This window comes from Equus caballus, chromosome 22 (genome assembly GCF_041296265.1).
Source record: "Equus caballus isolate H_3958 breed thoroughbred chromosome 22, TB-T2T, whole genome shotgun sequence".
Taxonomy (NCBI): domain Eukaryota; kingdom Metazoa; phylum Chordata; class Mammalia; order Perissodactyla; family Equidae; genus Equus; species Equus caballus.
In genome coordinates, this window is record NC_091705.1 from 27,331,297 (window position 1) to 27,357,072 (window position 25,776).

Here is a 25,776-nt window from a genome sequence, read left to right on the forward strand (position 1 = left end):
TTCCCTGGGGTTGGATGACCTGATAGAATAACAAGAGGGGTCCACAGCCCGTGCCAGCTAGGCCACGGCACTCTGACCTCAAGCCGGCCACTGTAGTCCAGTTCAATGAGTTCAAATGTGGCGATGAGCTCTCCAGCTGCCTGGGGCCCCTTCCTCAGGGGGAAGAACTGCAGCTCAGGGCGTTGGTAAGGGTCCTCTATCAGCTTTACCCTCGGCGCGGCCAGTGCCCTGCCCAGGAACACATGGGGCCCCTGTGGGGAGCCGGGCAATGAAGACAAAAGTAGAAGAGGTTCAGGAACCAAGGGAGGGGACATCAAGACAAGGAGTGGGGGTGCTCGGGGGTGAGAACCCGGGCGGGGCCCAGGCCACACTCACAAACTTATTGTGGTCAAAGACATTGACAACCACCAATGGAGGCTCCTCCTGCAGGTGCTCCCTCCTCCCGTCCACGATCAACTGATCAAACACCAAGAGCTCATCCCACAGGGGGCTCAGAGTCTGCTCCAGGACCTTGGGGGTCGTGCAGGGGAGGAAGCAATGGCAGGTGTCAGAAGAAGGCTCTCAACACACATCCCAGGGAAGTACCCCTGCCCTAAAGTAATACTTCAAATAACTGTCACAAAAGGAGCAGGAATGTGATGAAGATGAAAGCACCCTTCAGATCAGTGTTGGCACCTGCCCTCCTAGCCTTGGTCTGTCCTCACTGTCATCTGCCACTCTCAAAATTAGTCCTAAAGTCAACCCCAGAAAACAACTCCTCAGCTCTAAGACCTTCCAGTTCTACCTCTCCCCCCTCACCCCCAAATCAGGGCAGTCCGATCCAAATAGCCTGTGTTGAAAATCCAGGGCAGAAAGAGAGAGTTAGGGCCTGGGGAAAAGCTCAGCCCCCACCACATCTTGTCTCCCAGTGCCCCTCCACCCACATCTCAACCCAGCCCTCACCCGGGTGGTCTGGCACTGGGTAGAGATGAGGACTCGAGCAAAGGGATCCGAGAGTCCACTGTCATCTGCTGCCAACACACCTCGGGCCTGGTACAAGTGAGCCCGGAGCTGGAAGTAGCTGAAGTCTGGGGTCGGGGGAAGGAAGGTACCATGTTTGCTCAGGGGACAACTGGAGTCCCTCACCCCAGACCCCCCCAAACCCCGAGCTGAGCATCTAGCCCCACCCGTTGGGCAAATAGCAAACTTGGCCCTGGGCCCACCTCCCCATCCGCCACACTCACCGTCCCGGTACAGACTGTGGGGCAGCCCAGCCGAGGGATCAGGCAGCAGGTCCGGGGGGAGCTCTGAGGTGCAGGCCTTGGCTTGCTTGCCCAGCCCCAGCCACAGGAAGAGCTCCAGCTTGGCAGAGACCTCACCAGGGGCTGCCCCAGGTGCCTGTTGTGGAGAGGAGGCATGTTAGGGCCGCCTCTTATTACCCCATCTAGACCAAGAGCCCTACTCCTCCAAGGCATGCCCCAACTCTCTCTGTCGTTAGACTACACCCCAGCTCCCCAGTCCAGAGAGCACTCCTGGCCCTCACTCTTACACCCCACTTCATGCCCAGTACTCCATTCCCTCTGCCTGCTGTCCCAACACTGTCACTTCCTATACCACAAGCCCCATACCCCAAAACTACACTCTGAGCTCTGCACTGCCATACCCCACACTTACCCCCTCTGTGCCCTCATCCCCCACACAGTTAGATTCCCTGTCCCTATGCCAGTGGCCACAGCTTCTCCCCACTAGAGACCCCTGTTGGTGTCTATTTCAGGGACATCTCATTTAGAAATAGTTTGCCTCCAAATCAGCTGTACTTATAAGGAACTAATTAATCACTCTCCCATTTTCATTACCCTGCCCATCTGTCAGAGCCCAGTCAGCAAAAGGGCCAATGTGGGCCCAGGACTGACAAAATTTGGTGTTTATCTCACATCAAAGCTGATCTGGGTAAAGGCATGATCTCCTTTTGGCTTTTTGGATAATTGAAGAGTTTGGGTACACTTTAAAAAATAATAATTTAAAAATAATAAAAAATTGTAAGATTTTAAAAAATTAAAACACATAAATTTTTTTTTAAAATTGGAAAATTAAAAATAATTTTTATTCAAAATTTTTAAAAATTTTAATTAAAAATTTTTAATTAGGGGCTGGCTTGGTGGCATAGTGGTTAAGTTCACACACTCTGCTTTGGTGACCCAGGGTTCATGGGTTCAGATCCTGGGTGCAGACCTACATACTGCTCATCAAGCCATGCTGTGGAGGCATCCCACATATAAGAGGAAGATGAGCACGGATGTTAGCTCAGGGCCTCTCTTCCTCAAGCAAAAAAAAAAAAGAGGAAGATTGGCAATGGTGTTAGTTCAGGGACAATCTTTCTTACCAAAAAACAAAATAAATTTTTAATTAAAAAAATTTTGAGGGCACTAGCCCAGTGGCATAATGGTCAAGTTCATGCATTCAGCTTCAGCAGCTTGGGGTTTACAGGTTTGGATCCCAGGCACAGACCTATACACTGCTCATTAAGCCATGTGGTGGCGGCATCCAACACACAAAACAGAGGAAGATTGGCATAGATGTTAGCTCAGAGACAATCTCCTTCAAGCAAAAAGAGGAAGATTGGCAATAGATGTTAGCTGAGGGCAACCTCCTCACCAAAAAAAAAAGATTTTGGGGACCCTCTGCTGGGAACTGCAGGCCTCCACCCCAATGCCACCCTATGCCCTATGAACCTCACTCCACTCCAGTCTCCAGCACCCTGACCCCGGGGCCCCCCTCACTGTAAGCAGAAGACTCTGGATCTTCCCACAGTCCCGGCCCCGTTCCTCTTCGACCACAGAGAACAGCACATCCTGGGCAGGGATCCGGGCCCAGGCCACACGGCGCTGCCCACTGAGCATCCAGACCAGCACATCTGGGAGGGGTGACTGGGGCTGCGGGCAGAGAACTGGGTCACAGAGGTGGATCTGCAGCTGAAACCACCTACTCCCACAACTTCCACTGGATAGAAGGATCGAATATCCATCTCTAGCCCTTACCTCCTCCTGAACCCCAGATCCAGGTGGCCACCTGTCTCCTGAACATCTCTCCCCTTGCTTCCCCACAGGCTACCTCAGACTCAAAGTCCAACCTGACTTCTTATTTTTCCTTTTTTTCTGGTTTCTTTTTTTTTTTAATTGTGGTAAAACATACATAACATAAAATTTACCATCTCAAACATTTGTAAGTGTACAGTTCAGTAGTGCACTCACATTGTCATACAACCATCACCATCATCCACCTCCAGAACTTCTTTCATCTTACAAAACTGATACTCCGTATCTATTAAACACTAACTTCCCATTTCCACCTCCTCCCAGCTCCTGACAACCACTATTTCACTTTCTGTCTCTATGAATTTGACTACTCTGAGTACCTCCTATCAGTGAAATCATGCAGTATTTGTTCTTTTGTGACTGGTTTTTTTCACTTAGTATAATGTCTTCGAGGTTCACCATGTTGAAGCACGTGCCAACCAGACTTCTTTACCTTTCCCTCCTCCCCAACTGATCCTTCCCTAGTAATCCCCACCATATGCCCATGCCCATCAGCCAAATACCTACACTGGTGTCAGCCTTCTCTGCCAACATCCAAACACCACATCCTGCCAATGTCCCCCCTTCTCTTCCATTCTCACTGCCCTGGTTCAAGACCGTCCACTCTTGTCCAGATAACTGGTACAGTCTCCTAATCAGTCTTCTTGCCTTCAGTCTTCCCTTCCAACCCATTCTCTACCATGAATGGCTGGCTTCCTCCCATCCTCCGGGTCGCAGTTTAAATGTCATCTCTGCAGAGAAGTCTTGCTTGACCACCTTATGTAAGTAAGTTCTTCCCTGCCCCCTTAACTTCTGTAAATCTTTCTTAGCAATTCCAACAGATCATAATTATTTTTCTTAGTCTGCATAGTCTATCTCCCTCACCAGAACATAAGCCCCGAAGGGCAAGAAACATGGCAGGAATTGGGTCCCCAGGGCCTAATATAGAGCCTGGCACATAGTAGGACTTCAAATATCATTGAGTAAGCAAACAAACAATAGCTAGAATCGATCTCTCCAAAGCACAAATCTGACCCTCTCATTCCCGTGTTCAAAATCATCATGCCTGACTTCAAATTCCAATAACAGCATGAGTTGGGAATTTAGACCTACCTCTCACTAAAAACAACCACAAAGGCTGGGCGAAATATTTTTAAATATTTTACTAAAGGCAGTGGTGAGATAACAAGGATAAAGAATTATCAGACCAAGCTCTAAATGAAGATAGGAATCCAGAGAAGTTAGCGGAGCATTTGAGCCACTTTTGCCACAAGGGCATTTGCCCAACCTGGCCAACCTGAGCTTCTCGTGTCCTAACAGCGTGTAAAAATAAAATAAAGAGCTCAGATTCCGCTCAGGACAGGAGTCTAATAGGACATCTCCCTGCCCCCTGAAATCCAGGATTCCAAAGAATTATGCCTTCAGGATAAGGATAAACCATAGCTGAAGCTGCCCCTCTGTCTCCCACTCAGGCTCTACGAGGACAGTCGCCTGGCTGAGTGGAGCGGTGGGAGCTGGAAAATGTCCCTGAAAAGAATAACCACGAGCTGATTTCTTCACAGTGCCCGAGCGCTGCTAAACATCAAAACTTAGTTTAATGTAATCAAGGGCAGAAAGCAAAGACAAATATTGTCTGGAAGAATGTACCTTGATTTCAAGACTCAAAGAACTCCCATAAATAATTTTTAAAGGAAACTATAATAAATGGCTCACAGTTTAAAGCAACTAAGCACAGAAGGAAATAACCATGAGGGAGTACCACCAGAAAGAGAGGCAAAACCAAACCCCTCCAAATCCACTATTAGAATAATCTGACACTATAAAAACAACTCTGCGTACTGTGTTTAACAAAACAAAAGACAAACCTGACAAATACTTACTGGAAATAAGGAATTGTGAAAAATAACATAGTGGATTTGAAAAAAATAGAACTTACAGAAATGAAAATTGCAATGATTGAAATGAAAAATTCAAGAGAAGACTCATACAGTCTTCTGGTTTTCAATTAAAAAGCCAGAAAGCATCAGCAAACATATTACAATATATAAGTGAATCAAAGTAACACTTTGTACACCTTAAACTTACACAGTCTTACATGTCAAATTTATCCAATTTTTTAAAAAAAGTTAAAAAAAAAGCCAAAGCATTTCAATGGGAAAAAAAAAATCTTTTCAACAAATGGTACTGGAATATTTCAATGTCCATATTTTAGAAATAGAACTTTGACTCATATGTCACACCACACACAAAAATTAATCTGAAAGCAATCAAAGACCTAAACGTAAAATCTAAAACCATAAAGCTTTTAGGAGACTAGAGATCTCTTTATTCTCCTATCTTTATTTATAGGAGAATATCTTTGTGACTTGAAGGTGGCTAAGTTTTCTTATACAGATAACAGAGAGCAATAAACAGAAAAGATTAAGATAGATTAAAGATAGATTAAGATAGATTAAAATTAAGGAGAAAAATAAACTAGAGAATAGAAAACAATAGAGAGAATCAATGGAACCAAAAGTTGGTTCTTAAGAAAAGTCAGCAAAATTGACAAACCTTTAGCTAGACCGACAGAGAACACAAGAGAGAAAACAAATAACTAAAATCAGAAAGGAGAGTGAGGATATTACTACCGACCTTACAAAAACAAAAAGGATTATAAGAGAATACAATGAACAATTGTACAAAACAAATTAGATTATCTAGAAAATGGTCAAATTCCTAGAAACACACAAATCATCTAAACTAACTCAAGAAGAAATAGAAAATAGAAAATCTCAACAGACCTATAAAAAGTAAAGAGATTGAATCAGTAATTGAAAAACCTCCCAATAAAGAAAACTTCATGAGCCAGCCCAGTGGCGCAGTGGTTAAGTTCACACATTCTGCTTCGGTGGCCCAGGGTTTGCCAGTTCGGACCCTGGGCTCAGACATGGCACCACTTGGCAAGCCATGCTGTGGCAGGCATCCCACACAGAAAGTAGAGGAAGATGGGCACAGATGTTAGCTCAGGGCCAGTCTTCCTCAGCGAAAAGAGGAGGATTGGCAGCAGATGTTAGCTCAGGGCTAATCTTCCTCAAAAAAAAAAAAGAAAAGAAAAGAAAAGTCCAGGACCAGATGGCTTCACTACTGAATTCTACCAAATATCTAAAGAAGAATTAACACCAATCCTTCTCAAACTCTTCCAAAAAATAGAAAAGGAAGAAATACTTCCTAACTCATTCTATGAGGCCAGCATTACACTAATAACCAAAGACAGACAAAGACATCACAAGGAAAATATCCTCAACAAAATATTAGCAAATCAAATACAACAATATATTAAAAGGATCATACACCATGATCAAGCTGGATTTATACCAGGGACGTAGAGATGGTTTAACATCCACAAATCAATGTGATACACCACATTAACAAAACAAGGAATAAAAATCATATGATCATCTCAGTTGATGCAGAGAAAGCATTCAGCAAGACCCAACATCCATTTATGATAAAAACTCTTGATAAAATGGATATAGAAGGAAAGTAACTCAACATAATAAAGGCCATATATGACAAACCCACAGCCAATATCATACTTAACAGGGAAAAACCGAAAACCATCCCTCTGAGAACAGGAACAAGACTAGGGTGCCCACCCTCGCCACTCTTATTCAACATACTACTGGAGGTTTTGACCAGAGCAATTAGGCAAGAAAAAGAAATGAAACAGATCCAAATTGGAAAGGAAGAAGTAAAACTCTCACTGTTTGCAGATGACATGATTCTATATATAGAAAACCCTAAAGAATCCACCAGGAAACTGCTAGAAATAATTAACAACTACAGCAAAGTTGAAGGGTACAAAATCAACTTACAAAAATCAGTTGCAATTCTACACATTAAAAATGAACTAGCAGAAAGGGAAGTCAAGAATACAATCCCTTGGGGCTGGCCCCATGTCTGAGTGGTTAAGTTCGCACGCTCCACTTAGATGGCCTGGGGTTTTGCTGGTTCGGATCCTGGGCGCAGACATGGCACCGCTCATCGGGCCACGCTGAGGAGGCGTCCCACATGCCACAACTAGAAGGACCCACAACTAAATACACAACTATGTATTGGGGAGATTTGGGGAGAAAAAGCAAAGAAAACAAAAAAAAAGAATACAATCCCATTTACAATCGCAACAAAAAGAATAAAATATCTAGGAATAAATTTAACCAAGGAGTTGAAAGACCTATACACTGAAACTATAAGACATTATTGAAAGAAATTAAAGAATACATAAAGAAATGGAAAGATATCCCATGCTCATGGATTGGCAGAACAAACATAGTTAAAATGTCCATACTACCAAAAGCAATCTATAGATTCAATGCAATTCCAATCAGAATCCCAATGACTTTCTTCACAGAAATGGAACAAAGAATCCTAACATTTATATGGAATAACAAAAGACCCTGAATAACCAAAGCAGTCCTGAGGAAAAAGAACAAAGCTGGAGACATCATAATCCCTGACTTCAAAATATACTACAAAGCTAGAGTAATCAAAACAGCATGGTGCTGGCACAAAAACAAACACACAAATCAATGGAATAGAATTGAAAGCCAAGAAATAAAACCACACGTCTATGGACAGCTAAGCTTCAACAAAGGAGCCAAGAACATCAATGGAGAAAGGAAAGTCTCTTCAATAAATGATATTAGGGGATAGCCCCAGTGGCCTAGTGATTAAATTTGATGCACTCCACTCTGGCAGCCCAGGTGTGGTTCCCAGGCACAGACTTACACCACTCATCTGTCAGTGGCCATGCTGTGGTGGTGGCTCACATACAAAAAGAGGAAGTTGGCAGTAGATGTTAGCTCATGGCTAATCTTCCTCAGAAAAAATAAATAAATAATTTTAAAAATTTTAAAAACAATGTTGGGAAAACTGGACAGTCACACGTAAAAGAATGAAAGTAGACCATTATCTTACACCACACGGAAAAATTAGCTCAAAATGGATTAAAGACTTGAATGTAACACCTGAAACCATAATACTCCTAGAAGAAAATATAAGCAGTACTCTCTTTGACATTGGTCTTAGCAATATCTTTTTGAACACCATGTCTACTCAGGTAAGGGAAACAAAAGAGAAAAAAACCAAATGGGACTACATAAGACTAAAAAGCTCCTGCACGGCAAAGGAAACTATGAACAAAATGAAAAGATAACCCACTAGCTGGGAGAAAATATTTGCAAGTCATATACCCAACAAGGGGTTAATTTCCCAAATATATAAAGAACTCATATAACTCAACAACAAAAAAACAAACAACGTGGGGCCAGCCCCGTGGCCGAGTGGTTGAGTTTGTGTGCTCTGCCTCAGCGGCCCAGGGTTTCACTGGTTTGGATCCTGGGCACAGACATGGCACCACTCATCAGGCCATGCTGAAGTGGTGTCCCAAATAGCACAACCAGAGGCATTCACAACTAGAATATACAACTATGTACTGGGGGGCTTTGGGTAGAAGAATAAAAAAAAGAAGACTGGCAAGAAATGTTAGCTCAGATGGCAATCTTTAAAAAAATAAAAAATAAAAAAATGAGCAGAGGATATGAACAGACATTTTTCCAAAGAAGATATGCAGATGGTCATCAGGCACATGAAAAGATGTTCAACGTCACTAATTATTAGGGAAATGCAAATCAAAAAAAAATACAATGACATATCACCTCACACCCATCAGAATGGCTATAATCGATGAGACAAAAAATAAATGTTGGAGAGGATGTGGAGAAAAGGGAACCCTCATATACTGCTGGCGGGAATGCAAACTGGTGCAGCCACTACAGAAAACAGTATGGAGATTTCTCAAAAACTAAAAATAGAAATACCATACAATCCAGCTATCCCATTACTGGATATTTATCTAAAGAACATGAAATCAACAATACAAAGAGATTCACACACCCCTGTGTTCATTATAGCACTATTCACAATAGCCAAAATGTGGAAGCAACCCAAGTGCCTATTGACTGATGAACTGATAAAAAAAGATGTGGGATATGTATATATATATATATACACAGTGGAATACCACTCAGCCGTAAAAAAAGACAAAATCATCCTATTTGCAAAAACATGGTTGGATCTTGAGGGTATTATGTTAGGTGAAATAAGCCAGATGGAGAAAGACAAACGCCATATGATTTCACTCATGTGTGGAAGATAAACAAACACAGATAATGAGAACAGATTAGTGGTTACCAGAGGGGAAGGGAGTGGGGGGAGGGCAAAAGGGGTAAAGGGGCACATATGTATGGTGATGGATAAAAACTAGACTATTGAGGGTGATCAAGATGCAGTGTATACAGAAACTGATATGTAATAATGTACACCTGAAATTACACAATGTCATAAACCAATATGACCTCAGTAAAATAATTTTTTTTAAAAGACATCACAAGAAAATTACAGAATAATATCCTTTATGAATATAGATATATCCCTTACGAATAAGTCCTGAACAAAATATTAACAAATCGAATCCAACAGCATAGAAAAAGGAATATATAGGGGCCTGTCCCACAGCTGAGTGGTTAAGTTCACGTGCTCCACTTTGGCAGCCCAGGGTCCACCGGTTCAGATTCTAGGCGCAGACCTACACACCGCTCATCAAGCCATGCTGTGGCGGCAGGCCATATAGAAGAACTAGAATGACCTACAACTAAGATATACAACTATGTACTGCGGCTTTGGGGAGAAGAAAAAAAAAAGAGGAAGGTTGGCAACAGATGTTAGCTCAAGGTCAATCTTCCTCACCGAAAAAAAAAGGGTTATATACTGTGACCAAGTGGGATTTATCTCAGGAATGCCAGGGTGCTTCAACCTAAGAAAATCAATCAATGTAATGACACCTCATTAATAGAACAAATGAAAGAAACCAAATGATCATCACAGCTGATGCAGAAAAGGCATCTGACAAAATCTAACATTATTTCATGATAGAAAACACTCAGAAAACGAGGAGCGGAAGAGAACTTCCTCAACCTGATAAAGGGCATTTATGTACACCCACAGCTAATATCATACTTAACAGTGAAAGAATGACACCTTTCCCTCTAAGATCAGGAACAAAACAAGTGAAAATTACAATTTTGGAAAAATTATATCTCTTGTATCAGCCACGGTGAGCCTGATAGCTTCCCAACACTTAAAGGTTTTTCTAATAAAATTGGTGGTGATATTAATGAATGTGATGTCTTAATACTGTATAACAAAATATGTCAACATACAGAAGATCTGTATAAGTCAGTGAACCAAATGTCCAAGGGACCTATGTATGATGATTCAAAATCATGCAAGGAAAATAGAGCCGTTCAAAGTGCAAGATAGACCAATGGACTTAAATGTAACAGAGTATAAAAATTTCTTTGCCAGACATTTGCAAAAAACGTAAAGCAATGCCATTTTTCTCACTAAATTTTTTGTTTTGGAGAATATAGTTATTTTTCATAAAAATATTTATGTTATCATGCAATGGGTTTACTATAGTTATTTTAAATTAATAAATACTATATCTGTCAGGTTTTAAAATTTTTTCAGTTTTAGTTTGTATAATGGTAAATATCAATAGATACAATCCACATAAACAAAAGTTTTTTGGGGTCTCCAGTAATTATTAGGGTGTTAAGGAGTCCTGAGACCAAAAAAGTTTGAGAACCACTGCCCTAGAGAACCTCTTGCACTTGTTCCCCAGGACTTGTACAAAAATGGTCTTGGAAACTTTGTTGCTAATCATCATCCCTTGGAATCAACACACATATCCATCAATAGTGGACTGAATAAACAAATTATAGCATAGTCATGCAGTGGAATATTACATAGTAATTTAAATGGAAAAATTACAACTACATGCAATGATACAGATAAATCTCACAAATATAATATTGAGGAAAATAATATAAACAGTATAATATAAACTTTGAAAAATAACAAAACTAAACTATATTATTTCCGGATGCATATTTAAGTCAAAAAGTGTTTTTAAACGTCAGCTAACAAAAGGAGGTTCTCATTCCAAATAAACACAGCAATATTGCACTAAAATTCAATACACTAAGGTCTCTATCCTGTCTCCTTCCAGTCTCTGTCTTCCAGCTGCCCAGGGCTTCCTGATTCTGTGCCTTTGCACATGCTCTTCATTCTTTCACACTTGCCAAACTTCAACTTGTCCTTCAAGATCTAAGACCACTTATCCAACTCCTCACTGTTTGACCTTGAGGACATACTGGCCCCAGTGGTCAAAACTTACCGTGCCTTTGCGAAGGACTGAGCTTCAGATTGAGGCAGAACTGGCTTTGAATTCTAGCTCTGCCACTTAACCAGCTACTACATGGTGGACCAGTCACTTTCCCTCTCTAAGCCCCAGTTTCTGCACCTGTGAAATGGGGTAACATCTTCCCCAGGGTTGTTGGAAGGATCACACAAGGTAACACGTGCTTAGCAGAGGAAGCATTCCAAAAATGTGAATTCCTTTCACCCCTCACCCATGCTGTATTCAGAGCTTCAGACCAGGGAAGTCATGCCAGGGAAACATACTCTCAAACCTCCATCCAAAGAGATCCCGTATGTTCCCTGCATCCCTGCTGGGCCTGGAACGCTTATCTTCACCCTTAGCTGCTCCAAATGGAGCCGATTCTATGCCTAGAGCAACAGATCCCATGGCCTGGCATCAATCCACAGAACAGATGTTAGGTCACCCCTGCCCAGAGGTCTCTGGAAACTTAGGAGAAAGGGTATTCAGGGTGGGGAAACGGGTGGGTGAGGCAGCACCTCCTGGGCCAGGAAGTGGAGTTTTGCCAGGAGCTTCTTGGCCAGTGCCACCTTCTTTTGCACATTGCCCTTTCTCAGGCCCCGTAGAAGCCGCAGTCCTTGCTTCGCCAACAGGTTCTGGAAGGGCAGGAAGAGAACGTGAGTGGAGAGCCCCAGTTAAGTGCCCGTGATTCCCCCTTCCCCAGACCGTACCAGGCTATGCACCAACAGTTTCCCTCGGCATCGATCCAGGGTGTTTGGCCGGGTCATTGTCCTGCGCTCAGCACCATGGCAAAACTGTCTGCAGTGAACAGGGGTGGGTGTGGCAAGTGGGAGTCAGAGGAGGGAACACTGACGCTTAGGGGGCCACCTTCCTCAGAACAGGCCTCCCATACCCAGACTCCCTCACACGTTCTCAGAGAGGTGCCCTTTCTCAGTCAAGGATGGCTTCTGTATTTGGACTACATCCAAATTCCTTGAGGCCAGCCTCACTTTTGAGCCCTAGAATGCGCTAGTATTTAACCTTCTACTGCCTTGGCTACTCAAATTGTGGCCCAGGACCAACAGCATTGGTATCACATAGTTAAAAATGCAGAATCTCAGCCCCACACCAGACCTGCCGTATCAGTCTGCATGTCTATACCCTGGGGGATTCATATGTACATTAAAGACTCAGATGGGCTTTGTGCTTGACAGTTCCAACACCGACTAAAGAAAGGTCAAACGTTACATGCCCAAACCAAGTGCATGATTTCCAATGAACCCTCTCCCCCCAAAAACAAGCTTTATTCTTCACTGCTCTTTCTTCCTCTCACATTCCACATCATCGATCAGCACATTATTTAGGCTCTACCTACAAAATATATCCAGAATCTGACCACTTTTCTCCTTTTTTCCTTTTCCCAGATCCCCCTACTCCAAGCCACCAACATTTCTTACCTAGGATTATTGCAGTAGCCTCCTCGTTCCAGCCTTACCTAAAAGGCTGTGCATGATCTGGCTCCCTTTATCTCCCTTTCCTCATCAAATTTTATTCTCCCCCTCATTCACAACCCTAGAGTCACACTGGCCTTTTTGGTCCTCCATGAATACACCAAGCCCATCACTCTAAGGCCTTTGTCTTAGCTGCTCCCTAGAATGCTCTGCCCCTAGAGCTTTGCATGGCTGCGCTCATTCTTCATTCAGGTCTTTTCTCAAATGTTACCTCTTCAAAGGCCTTCCCTGATCACCCCATCTAAACAGCCCCTGTCTCTTTCTCCATCCTCATATTCTACTTTATCTTTCTCTCTAAAAAGATAGTAAGCTAGGGCAGGGACTTTATTCTGGTTACCACTATATCCTCAGGGCCTGGCACCTAACAGATGCTCAAAAAATATTTGTTGGGCAAAGTAAAGTGATTTTTGAGATGTGATATTTTAGGCCCTTTTTGACCCCCAAGAATTTCTGAAGTTGCTATTATGGAAAAATTCAAAAATACATGAAATAAAAATGACTCCAAGGATTTTTCACCTAATACTGCCCCCAGAGCATACACTTCTAGCTTACTAATGCTCTTTGCTCCAAGATTCCTTTTGGCAGAAATAGTCAGCATAAAGTAAAACTGACAAGGGTCAAAACTGCACCTATTAATGTTTGCTATTGATGAAAAATTGACGGGAGAATCAAATCTTCTTGACAAGATTTAGATCCACAAAATTGGATTCAGAGAAATTGGATATGGTTAAAATAATAGCCACAAAAGAAAACCACACTGGTCAAAGATATAAATAGTGAAATATAATACGGGCAAATCTTTCATCTAAATTTCCCTGCCAAAGAATAATTTCAGTAATAAAATAATTTCAGTAAAGTGAAACTCTATGGAAAATCAAGCAAGGAATTAAATTGTATTAAAGATGGTCGCTCTTTTGGAGACAGAAAGAATGTAGACATAGAAGAGAGCCTTACAATGAAGTCCTGGGATACACACCCATGAACATTTGGAACATTTAGAGGTCAAGAAAAGAGGGAGTCAGCAAAAAAGATGAGAAGGAATGGCCAAAAGAGATGAGAATGAGAAGAAAGCAGAAGGAAAACCAGGGGCATGGAAGTTAATAGAATTTTTCAAGAAGGAGGGTAGGGTCAACTGTGTCCACCGACACTGACAGGTTGAGTAAAATGAGAACAGAAAAGTGACCACCTGCGACCAGGCCCTTGACAGAGTCCTCTGCTTCCACCCTGCCTCTAAACGCTGGAGCTCTCCAGGTCCTCAGATTTCTCTTTTCTATGCTCCCTAAATAATCTTATCCAGTTCCAGCTATGTATTGACAGCTCCCAATTTTTCATTTCCTGCCTAAAACTCTCCCCAGAACTCAACTCATATAGCTAACTGTCTAGCAGACATGTCCACTTGTAAGTCTAACAGACATCTATCTCAAAGTTCACAGGTCCGAAAATGAACTTGTGATATTCCCTTCACCCCCTTCAGACCTTCTCCTTCTGTTGTTTTCCATAACTCAGTAAACAGCACCATCTACACAGGTGCACCAGCCAAAATCTTGGGAGTCTTTCATGACTCTTCTTAGCACATTTCCTCATCGCCCGTATCTATCCACTAGCAAGTCCTGAGGTGTCACCTCCAAAGTCCAAAATTGCTCTTGAATCCATTCATGTCACTCTATGTCCACTGTAACCACCCCAGATTCAACTCATCATTATCGGTCACCTGGATTATTACAAAAATAGCAATTTCTCTGCTTCCTCTGTTATACCATCCCTCCCCTCCCCCACTGATCCTTCTTTTTTTTTTAACCACTTTTTTTTTTTTTAGGAAGATTAGCCCTGAGCTAACATCTACCACGAATCCTCTTCTTTTTGCTGAGGAAGACTGGCCCTGAGCTAACACCCATGCCCATCTTCCTCTACTTTATTTGTGGGACACCTGCCACAGCATGGCTTGACAAGCTGCACCTGATATCCGGGCCAGCAAGCCCCGGGCCGCCAAAGCAAAACATGCAAACTTAACTGCTGCGCCACCAGGCCGGCCCCAACCACAACCTTTTTAAAGGATAAGTTAGAGCATATCTCTTCTCTTCTCAAAACCTTCAGTGGCTCCACACCTCACTCAGAGAAGAAGCCAAGGCCATTACAATGGCCTACAGGCTCCCACATGCCTCTCCCCACCATCATCCTCTTTTCCTCCCACACGCTTCAGCCTCACCTACTCTGCTCACTCTGCTACAGCCACATTGTTTCCCTTGCTCTTCCTCAAACACAGGCATGCTTTACCTCAGGGCCTTTGCACAAGCTGTGCCTTCTGCCAGGAATACCCTTATAGACATGGCTTGCTCCTTCATCTTCTTCACGTCAACTTCACAGTGGCCTCCCCTAGCTACCCTTTCTAAAATTGCAACACCTCTCTCTAATAGTTCCTTGCTTTATTTTCTCCCTAACACTTATCCTTATCATACTTCTTATATTTCTACCTTGTTGTTTACATGTTTATTATCTGTGTCTCCATCCAGCCTTCACCCCCACCCCCCCACCCCCACCAGAATAGACCTTTCAGGGATTTTTGTGGGCAAGAATGCTTTTTCACTGCTATTCCTATGTCTAAAACAGTGTCCGGCACAGTAAGTGCCATAAATATTTATTGAATAAATGGATAAACAAGTCTTTTAAGAACAGGATCAGAAGAACACTGAAGTACCCGAAGCAGGTTATGGAATTCAGGTCAGTGAATGCCAAAGATGGAAGTGACTAGAACAAATTTATGTGGTTACACTAATGACCTAGGGACTAGTTGATGAAAGTGGACAATTGCAGAGCTAACTCCTCCAGGAGATGAGAGGAGATGAAGTCAAAATCACAGCTGTGGCTATGGGAGGAGGGACATTTCTTCGCTGTAGCAGGAAGGAAGGAAAGCAGATGGATACAGAAGCTGGCAAGGTGATAGACGGAATGAGGAAGGTGAGGCTTCTATTTTCTTCATGAAGTAAGAGAGGAGGATGCTAGCTGGAACAAGTGTGGAGGAAAGGAGTAGGGAAGATTTGAGGAGAGGGGAAAAGGCATAAGCCTCTAGGAAAGGGAGCTTCTTGGAGGGGAGTGGCCTATCCCCCAATAATTTCCATCCAGCGCCCTGCGATAGGGATAATCATTTCCGTCTCATTCTTCTGTAAAGTGCAGAGCAAACGCAGCTTCCAGTCCCCCTGGGGTCCCAACAGCCGGCACGAGTCTCCCTCACCCCGGAGTTGGCGCGGAGACAGGCGCTGTGAGGTGCCGGCTCTCAGCTCACCTGCTCCCAGCCACCAGCTCTTCCAGCGCCTGCTTGAGCCTGGTGCAGGCGCCCCGCCCCGGCCTCCGCTGCAGAGTCTCAACCTCCTGCAGCCCCTGGTCCTGCGCAACCGCGAGAGAGGGTTAGAGTCATTAGGGTCCCAGACTCCGACATCTTGTAGGTCGCACCCCCACCCCAGGGTGAGCGCACTCACGACCTCACCTCTTGGCCCTTCCCTCCTTTGGCTTCATCCTGTTCGTGGTTCAGTTTTTCTAGCCATCTACTGGCTCCACGCCTGTGGGGCCAGGCCTCCAGTAAGCCCCTTCCTGGGTCCAACAGTTCTGAATCTCGGTCCTCCCACAATTCCTGGCCTCCTCAGTTGGCCCAGAAGCTGTGCTTTTTGGCCTTCTGGCCTTGCACCAACAAGGTGCTGGCCCCCTGATGCTCTACCCATTAGCCCTGCTCCAGAGCTCCCTTCAAAGGCCGCAGTCTCCCCGACGTCCCTATCTCCTGGCCTCTCCCTCTGGGCGCCCGCCTCGCTCTCACCAGCCTCTCAGCCACCTTCCGCACGCAGTTACTTCTCTGCAGGCGCCACGTGTGATCCTCCCAGCGGCTCCACACGCGCACGCACGGCTTGTGGTGACGCAGGGGCAAGCAGAGGTATGGCCTGGACGGGGTAGAGAGGAGCAGAGGCTGCAAGGGGCAGTCCTGGGCTGCTGGGGATCTCCCAATGCCCTCTTTCCAGCCACCAGGAGCACTCACCCGCTGCCATCCACGGGCTCAGGCCGCTGAGCCGGGGTCCGCAGCTCCTCCTCCACCAGCCCGGCTCCCACGTCAGACTCCAGCAGAGGCTGCGCCTCCCCCGCTGCGCCCTCTGCTCCCTCCTCGACCCTGGACCCTGGGCCCAGTTGCTCCTCCTGGCGGCCTGCGTGACCTGCCCAGAGCAGCAAGTGTCAGCGGGTGCCAGGCTGAGGGTCTGACCCCTCCCTCAACCTCCTCTGCCTCAATAGAAATCAGAGCCCATCCCTAACTGAAGGTCAACTGTCCTTCCCAGGGGCCTAAGTCCGGAACAAAAATGACCACCCTCAAACCCACAACCCTCAGGGGATCGGCACACACCAATGGAGATCTCAAAGCTGATGGACTGGGAGGCCAGAGCGGGGTCAATCATGGTGGCCTCGAAGAGCACACCGAAGAGCAGGAAATCTTCACAGGGTGCCAGGGCGTTCTGGGGAAGGTGGGTCAGGCTGGAGTCAGCCCCCACCCTCCCAGGTTGCAGGCCAGACTGTGCTTGGCCACAATGCCCACAGATAAGACTTGCAACCAAGGCCTAGAAGATTCACTGCAGGCCTCCTACCTCCCTCTCTGCCCCTGGCAGCCCCAACCCATCGGATGCCCGGCTTAGTCCTCCGGCCCACCTCTGATTGGTCAGCCCCCTCCCCCCACATGTGAATATACGTAAGAACACGTGTGTACGCACACTGCAGTCTTCAAGCAGGCCCCCAAACTGAGACCACCCCCTTCCTGTGTTTAATGCCTGGGGACCGGTTACACACTCCAGAGCTAGGAGCGGCCCCGCCCCTTTGTTAAACCGCAGCCCCCACCTCTGGCAGCGGCAGCAACTCCTCCACCTCCACCTCCATGGCACTAGGAATCTCAGGCCCATCAGCCCCGGAGCTGGCATCCAGGTGCTGCGGAATCCCAGTTGGGATCTGGCCTCGCCTGGCTTTCTTCTTCTTTCCCATGAGCCGGGACAACCTGGATCCTTGCGGGGCCTGGGGAGGCTCAGGTTCAGCTCTCCCTTCCAGCACCTCCATGGACACAGCCACTAGCAGGCGGCCGCGGAACCAAATGCCTTGGCCAAGGCCTTCATTGAGATTTTGAAAACCATCCCGGAGCCCCCCACTGGGGAGCGAGCCATAGAGAGGCACCCAGGCCGGCCCGAAGGTGGGGTTAAACCCCGCTGTGGGGGACAAGAACAGTATTTCGGAGGGGAGCATGGGGCAGGTGGGTACTAGGTCAGTCTATGCACTCATTTACTGCAAGCTCGGGGGCGGGGGGGCGCGTCGGCCGCTCTGGGAGGGAAGTCTGAGAACAGCTGCGGACGGACAGCTCTGGACCACGACCAGGGAGCACTTGTAATCAGCTCAGCTTCTGAAGGCGCTGCGGACAGACCCCGCAGAGACTCTATAGGGGCAGAGCCAGAACCCTGGAGGCCGAGTCAGGATTGGGGCGAAGCTACCGGTGAAACCGTAAGGGACTGGGGTAAACGGATGCGGACTGGGGTTGTTTCTGTACGTGTAAATCTGTAGGGAGAGCAGGGCAGGAGCGGTTACTGGATTTGCAGCTGTAGTTCGGATTCTGTCAACGGAACCAAACCGAGGGTGGGGTTTGCAGTTTGGGAGCGACAGGCGAGGCTCCGAGACGAAAGGAGGAGCCGGCTTGGAGCACAGGTTGCGCTGCGGGGTGGACCTGACTTTCTAAGCGGAGTGGGGTCGCGAGGATGGGGTTTGCTGTCGGGGACGGGACCCAGGGCTGATAGGGCCCGGGCAGGGGCAGCACGCGTCGGCCAGATGCGCTCACCTGCGCGGCCCGGGTGTGAGATCTGCCTCAGGTCCAGCACGTGTGTGGCGAGGGCCACATCCACCAGGGGCGCGTCGTCCCGCAGCTGCAGACGAAGGCCGCGCGTCAGCGGCGGGAAGAGCTCCACGAAGCTCAGCTGCTCGTTCCACTCGGGCGCCGCCGTCTCTCCGCGTACGGACGTCTCGCCCTGAGCGCGGCGAAGACAGGCGGAAAGGGGTCAGCGCGGAACCAGGGCCTGAGCCTCGGCCGAGTCGGGGCGGGAGGGCCTTACCTGCTGCCCCAGGAAAGACACCCGCACATAAGGGTCCAGGAGCACGCGCTGATCTTGCAGGGCGCGGGCCAGGCTGCCCAGCAGGCCGGGGCGCAGCGCGGGAAGCCCCTCCGCGCGGTACACGCGCACGCGCAGCCGCGCCCACGGCCTCTGGGCCGGCACCCGGCGAGGCAGGAGCAAGTTCCTAGGGCGGGAGGCGCTGAGCGGCTGAGAAGCCGGAGTCTCGGCCCCTCTCCCTCTCCGCGTCCCGGAGGCCACGGCCAGTCCTACCCTCCCCTCCTCACCCCACCCCAGCTCACTTCTCGATGTCCGAACTGTGTCCTGGGCCCGGGGGTGGCAGCGGAGGGGGCAGGTCCCTGCGCGCCCTCACGGACAAAGTGACCTTGACAAAGCCTTTGGTCCCCGCGCGGGTGTCCCGGGGGTCATGCAGCGGAGCCCATTTCTGGTAGAAGTGGCCATCTGGGGGTGGAGGGGCAAGCCAGGGGTCAGCGGAGATCGGCGGGGTGCGCGGGGCGGTCGTGGGGCTGTGATCCGAGTGTTGGACAGTGGCCGGGGTTCCTGTCCAGCCCAGCGGGCAGGAGGGGGAGTGCATGAATGTCAGCCTTCGGAAGAGATTGCCGGCTCACAAGTTAGTACACAAGGATCAGTGCCCAGAGGGTCAATTTCCCTTGTCTGCGCAGATGAGTTTCAATGATAGGAGGGTTCAGTACCTGGCTGGTCGAAGATTATGCCCAGGTCCATCCTGAAGGTGCCTATCCGCGTGGCCATAAAGGGGAGGGTCTGCGAATGGAAAGCCTAGGGGAAGGTGGCGTTAGTCCTGAAGCTTGGACGTCCCCGCTTCTCTGACGGAAACCTCTCACCCTACCCCCCTCACCGTGATCTCCAGCAGCAAGTCTTGGAGGCGAAGCCGGGTCTCATGAAATTCGAACAGGAAGTACTGGGTTGAAGCGGGAAAACAAGAGAGGGGAGAGAAGGTTGTATGTGAAGGGCTCATGTCCGCCGGGCCCCGCCTCTCGCAAAGAGAACGCCCTCCTCGCCCCGATGGTGCCTCTTTACACCCTTTCCCTAGACGCCCCTCATCCTCTGCCGGCAGTTGGTTTATTTCCACCTAGGCCATGCCCCCTCTGCGAACAGGTCTTACGCTGGGTCCCACTCATTCTGTCAGGCCCCTCTCTTCTGTGGTCGCACCCACCTCGTTGTAGAAGGGGCAATTGGTCCCGCGCTGCGTGGCGGTCACTCTGCGCTGCTCGCCAACACGCACGGCCACATAGGGGTTAATGTTGACTCCCACTAGCTTCTGGGCCTCGAGCACCGTGACCCCCACCTGAAGGGTGCAGAAGGAGGGAAAAAGGAAGCCAAGGCTGCCAAGGTAGGAGGAGAAACATGTGGAGGGCAGGTAGTATTGCCCAAGGGTTAGGCCCTGGAGGGAGAGCATACCTGGAAGTCCTGCGTTCTGGACACCTGGAAGGGATCCCCACGAGCTGGGCCCCGGGCTCGGCTGTGGAGAGGGTTAAGGTCAGCTCTCACTTTACTTCCTCCCGCCACCTCACACACACTCTTGCTTGGTCCTGGGGATAAGATCTCCTCTCCCTCTAAACTTTTGGATTCTGAGTCCTTCTGGTCTGGTCTTGCCTCCATCTCAACCCCACACCCAGAATTTGGCTCATTCCTGGAGCCCTAAAACCATTCATTCATGCAACAAAGATTTATTGAGCACCTACTGTGTGCCAACACTGTTCTAGGCACTGGGACACTGCAGTGAACAAGAGACAGAAGTCCTTGCCCTCATCAAACTTTCAACACCTACATGGATTCCAGAAGGTATATGTGAGCCAGTGTAACTGTGTGTGGGACTGTGGCATTGTCTATGCCTAGGAGTGAGTGACCCTTGACCCCAGCATGTCTACTCCTCATCCATACCCTGGGACCATGTGTTTATGAGGGTGGATGGGCATGGGCCTGCATGTATGAGCGAGTGAGCTTGACACACTGGTGGGGTGTGGGAGTAAGTGTGCAGTGGATACAAGTTACCTCTTGAGAGGGCTGAACACCACTCCAGAAAGCTCCACATCAGGCTCGTCCTCCAGATCCAGCTCCAGCTCTAGCTCGTTGTCTTCATCGTCCTGCTGACCTAGGCCCTGAGCTAACCTGCGGCCCAGTGCCACTGCCCGCCGCTCCAGTCGGGCCTCCCCAGGCCTGATAAGAAAGACTCTCAAGGGACACGTCTGGGACCTATCACCCATCCCTTAACTTCCCTGACCCTAGGACTGACCCCTGAAGCTTGGACTGACCCCACTGATCCCAGAACTGACCCCTAACCTGGGAACTCTCTAATTTCAGAATTGACCCCTGATTCTAGGACTGACTTCTCACCATGGAATTGATCCAGTACTGATCCCAGACTCAGGGACTGACTCCACATCACTGGCTCCTAATCCCAAGACTAACCTGATGACCTCAGGTCATCCTCACATACTTACTCCAGTTCCTGGAAACCCACATTGGAGATGATCAACTCCGAGCTGGGAGAAGGAGAAGTGAAAGGAGTGTGAGGGCCAGCCCTGATCACAGAGCTGCAACCTGGGCAGCACAAGTCCAACGTGTCTCTACTTCCAGGAGATCCAGAGTAGAATTGGGTACCACTTCTCCCTTTCCAAGGCCTGCCTGGTCTGGGACCACCAGGCCTTGCTTAGGTTGTTGGGAGGTTACCTGTCCTGGATGGGTGCCCCAAAGTCCTCCTCCGCCCAGGCTCCAGTTGCACCCTCTGGGGGCTGGTACCTCAGGTCAAGCTCCACCTGGATCTGAAACCAGATACACAATGTGCCTTAGGGCTCCTCAGAGTGTCCTGAGGCTAAGAAAAGCACAAGGACAATGCCTATTACTCCACCTATAAATAGAGACTGTCCTGGCCTGCACCTGTGGTGACTTGTGGTACCTCTCTAATAATATTAACTACTCGTAACCTGTTAAGAACCTGCCATATGCAAATTATCTCTTGAAAGGGCCATCCGTGACTCCAAAATTCTCTCATTGTTCTTAGAAATCCATCACTGTGGCCTTCACAGCTCCACATGGTCTGGCCCCTGCCAACCTTTCCAGCCCCATCTCATTTGGGGTCGTCTCCTGCCCAGCACCCCAGTTATGCTTTCTCAGGGCATTGGACTTTTGCATATACTGGTTCTTCTGCCTGGAACATTCTCTTCTCCCACTGAGTTAATCCTATCATCCTTCAATCCCAAGCTTAAGCACTATTTCCTTCGGGAAACTTTTCTGATGCCCAAATAGGTCACATCTCTCTGTTATACCCTCTCCCAGCCCGCTATCAGCTCTTTTGTAACACCTGTCAGTGGCAATTTTACACTTATTTGTGTGAATATTTGTTTAATGCTTGCCTCTCTCTTTAGATATGGAGCTCTAAGAGAGTAAATTCTTATCTGGTTTTGCTCACCACTCAATCCTCATTGCTCAGCACAATACTTGGCTTATAATCAAGAACTCAACAAATGACAGACTGAATGAAAAGCACTCATTTTGTATGACTCCACATAATGTAAATGAGGAGACAGCCTAGAGAAACTAAATAACTTGTCCAAGTTCTCAACTAGGAAATGGTAGATCTGAGATTTGAACCCAGGTCCATTTCTACCAGACTATACCGACCCTCCGTGAAGCACCAGGGAAATCCAGCCAGGTTCATCTTTGTCACTGAGGCTAATGCATGGTCAGGGAGTGGCACAGAACTCCTTTTCTTCCCCCATTGCCACACCCCTGGCCCTCAGGGCTCAACCTGGTTCTTGGCATATGTGGGACTTCAGCAGGGGCTGCAATGAAAGGAACCCTAGCTGGGGGGCTTTGTTACCATTCCTGTCTGGGTCTGGGCTTTCCCCTCTGAGAAAAAGAACCCTCTTAGAGGGACTCTCAGGCTTGGGGGTGGTAGGTTGGGGGCTGGTGGGACTCACCCGGGACACTCGCAGATTCTCATCCACTAGGGCCTCCCGCAGCACCAAATGCCCAGCACTCTGTAGCTGCTGCAGGGAGATCACCAGGGTCCCCAGAGACCTGGGAATGTGGCATGGAGCAGAAGAGTGACCCAGGGGAATCACCTCAAGCCCTCCCCAAGCCCTACCTGCATCCTTGGCTCCCCCAGGCCTACTCACCTGGGGCTGAACACACGGCTGCAGTTGACCACTTGCACAGACAGACTCTCCCCTGCCAGTGGAGCCCCGTAGTGTGGCCAACGGAATAGCTGGGGATAGGAGGAACCTTGTGACACCCAGTGCTTGGCCAACCCTGAAAGAGGAGCCAACCCTCCAAACTTGGAGCTAACTCCATGACTGATCTCCCAAACCTGGAACCAACCCCCATAGGGTTGACTCCAAACTAGGGTTGATCTGGGGTTAACTACCAATCAAGAACTAGTCCCCTGTAGTCTTGACTTTGAATTGTCCCAAACTGAGTCTGACCCCTCAAACCTGAGACTGACCCCAACTCCTGAGACTACACCTCCCCAAAACCCAGGAATGAGCTCCCCAACCCCAGGATGGTCCTAGATGAGGCACAGATCAGCTTCTTCCTATCCAGGACCCAACCCCACTGACCTCGCCAATATCTGCTTCTTGATCACAGTGAATTCTCCTTGTTTTCTGGGTAAAGCCTGCTTAGAATTGAAACTAGTCATTTATCAGTCCCTCCCCAGAAAAAAATAATTACCTCCCACCCTTGTCCCAGGGTCCAATCCCCCTGGACTCACCCTTAAAGAAAGGTAGAAAATGGGGAGGGAAAGAGGCAGAGAGTTGGAGATACTGGGCTGGAGGAGAAAGGAGACAGGCTGTAGAGATGCCTAGGGATAGGATTGGGGGCCTACAGAATGGAGGAACTGGAGCCCCCAAGTTCCAAAAATCCTTAGAGCATCCTAGCAAGCCTCACCCCGAAAGCTGAGCCTCACTTGTCGGTCATGGCTTCCCGGCAGCCCTGTCAGTCGCCGCACACACACAGTGAGAGCCATTGTCCCAGGGCCACTGGCTTTCCCTCTGCATGCCTGCCCTCTTGCCCACCTGAATCGCCTCTGACTCACTGGACCTACCCAGCAGGTTCAGCAATCCCTGCCCTTTAGTCAAACACACAGGTGGCAGGCCTGGGGGTCATGGGTGGGGAGGGAGCAGGAGCACTGAGAGATGGGGGTGAGGTTCCTGTGGTCAGCTCAGTTCTCCCTGCCTGCAGCAGCTTCAGGCTCCATCCTGCATCCTTGTTGGGTGGGAGCTGGGACAGGGTGGGGATGGAGGCCAGGGGAGAGGACAGGACCCTAGTCTGCTCCCTGCTAACCTCTGAGCCCTCAAGGGCATGGACCTCATGTTGTTCCTTGTTCACCTCCCAGTCCTCAATTCCCAGTTCAGGGTTTGGTACATGGTAGACCTTCAAAACCTTGGCTGAGGGGCCATCCTAGTGGCTCAGCAGTTAAGTGCACACGTTCCACTTTGGCTGCCCTGGGGTTGGCAGGTTCGGATCCCGGGTGAGGACATGGCACTGCTTGGCATGCCATGCTGTGGTAGGCGTCCCACATATAAAGTAGAGGAAGATTGGCATGGGTGTTAGCTCAAGGCCAGTCTTCCTCAGCAAAAAGAGGAGGATTGGCAGCAGTTAGCTCAGGGCTGATCTTCCTTGGGAAAAAAAACAACAACAAAACCTTGGCTGAATAAATGGGTGGATTAATAAATGAGTCTTCTAGCCCGCAGCATTAGTGCTGTAGGCATTTAACAGATTTGAATTAGTGGTTGGATATGTGTCCCTAGCTTGCACATAGCAGGTATTCAAAACAATTCTTAACCAGAAGCCAGAGGTACTTAACTTGGGATCTTACTAGTGGAACTATAGATGGGCTCCAGGGAGTCTGCAAATCCTTGAAATTGTCTGTAGAATATTGAACACTTTTACATTTTTCTGGGCATAGAACTCCTAGCTTAGGTTAATAACCCTTAAATAGATGTGCATTGCTTTTACTGAATGAAGGGATGAACATATTTCACAGTCTGAACCCAGTAACTATGTGTTGAGTGCATTTCATGGCCATCCACTTAATCATTCTATTTAATGACACCTCCTATGTGCAGGAGTTGTCCTATACCACCCTGGGTGGTGGGTAGGTGGGTGTGCAGCTACAGAGGTGAATCAGACATGTTCTCTGTCCTCTAGTAGCTTCATGGACTCCAACACCAAACAAAGCCTAGAAAGACTGCAGTCCCCATCAGAGCAGGAAAGGGTCAGGGCTGGGGAGCTCAGAGGAGGGAAGCCAGAAAGGGCTCCATGAGAAGAGGGTGTTTAAAATGGGCTTTGATGATGGGGGTTGAGCAGAGATGGACATCCAGGCAGTGGGAAGGGAGGCAGGGTGTGTTCCGGGACCTGTGATTTGTTCAGTTTGGCTTGTGTACCAGGAATGTATCAGGTGGCAGTAGCAGATAAGATTAGACTGTTAGAGGAGCTGAGTCTTGTTGTGTGGCCTTGAGCCAGACATGGTCCTTCCTTGTGCTTCAGCTTCTCCATCTCAATACTGGGATTGGAAAGCCCCATTTTACCTATTTCCCAGGTGTTAGATGCTCAAGTGGATTTTGGGGTCTATAAAACACTAGCTAAGAGGCATAGGTTGTTCTAAGCAAGGTCCAGGTTAGCTCTTAAGGCACACAGACGTTGGGGGAGGGCTTCACTTTCCCCTTTGACAGATGGGGACACTGGGACCCAAAGTGGGGGGGGACCAGAATTCTTAGCTTGCAGTGCCTTGGCCTTTCCCTGCTTCTCTCCCTCCATCCCTCCCTTGAGCTCTGTGACATCTAGGCGAGCAAGGA

At 48.1% G+C, this 25,776-nt stretch overlaps 1 protein-coding gene across 1 annotated transcript in view; it reads right to left on the reverse strand.

Annotated features, from left to right (window-relative positions):
• The window catches only part of FER1L4 (fer-1 like family member 4), a 41,800-nt gene extending 17,855 nt beyond the window's left edge, over nucleotides 1-23,945 (reverse strand). Inside the window, exons 1-25 of the mRNA XM_070248065.1 lie at nucleotides 23,867-23,945; nucleotides 23,098-23,230; nucleotides 22,900-22,999; nucleotides 21,650-21,741; nucleotides 21,421-21,462; nucleotides 20,972-21,136; nucleotides 20,378-20,438; nucleotides 20,133-20,264; nucleotides 19,815-19,877; nucleotides 19,651-19,735; nucleotides 19,240-19,399; nucleotides 18,941-19,124; nucleotides 18,670-18,856; nucleotides 17,691-18,049; nucleotides 17,206-17,314; nucleotides 16,849-17,020; nucleotides 16,633-16,753; nucleotides 16,108-16,208; nucleotides 12,048-12,135; nucleotides 11,856-11,972; nucleotides 2,760-2,912; nucleotides 1,224-1,377; nucleotides 943-1,067; nucleotides 376-510; nucleotides 78-251 (exon numbers count right to left, since the gene is read on the reverse strand). Coding sequence (XP_070104166.1) covers nucleotides 78-251; nucleotides 376-510; nucleotides 943-1,067; nucleotides 1,224-1,377; nucleotides 2,760-2,912; nucleotides 11,856-11,972; nucleotides 12,048-12,135; nucleotides 16,108-16,208; nucleotides 16,633-16,753; nucleotides 16,849-17,020; nucleotides 17,206-17,314; nucleotides 17,691-18,049; nucleotides 18,670-18,856; nucleotides 18,941-19,124; nucleotides 19,240-19,399; nucleotides 19,651-19,735; nucleotides 19,815-19,877; nucleotides 20,133-20,264; nucleotides 20,378-20,438; nucleotides 20,972-21,136; nucleotides 21,421-21,462; nucleotides 21,650-21,741; nucleotides 22,900-22,999; nucleotides 23,098-23,230; nucleotides 23,867-23,945 — 3,291 coding nt within the window. The remainder of the gene's footprint in view (nucleotides 1-77; nucleotides 252-375; nucleotides 511-942; nucleotides 1,068-1,223; nucleotides 1,378-2,759; nucleotides 2,913-11,855; nucleotides 11,973-12,047; nucleotides 12,136-16,107; nucleotides 16,209-16,632; nucleotides 16,754-16,848; nucleotides 17,021-17,205; nucleotides 17,315-17,690; nucleotides 18,050-18,669; nucleotides 18,857-18,940; nucleotides 19,125-19,239; nucleotides 19,400-19,650; nucleotides 19,736-19,814; nucleotides 19,878-20,132; nucleotides 20,265-20,377; nucleotides 20,439-20,971; nucleotides 21,137-21,420; nucleotides 21,463-21,649; nucleotides 21,742-22,899; nucleotides 23,000-23,097; nucleotides 23,231-23,866) is intronic.
• Between the last annotated feature and the right edge of the window lie 1,831 nt (nucleotides 23,946-25,776).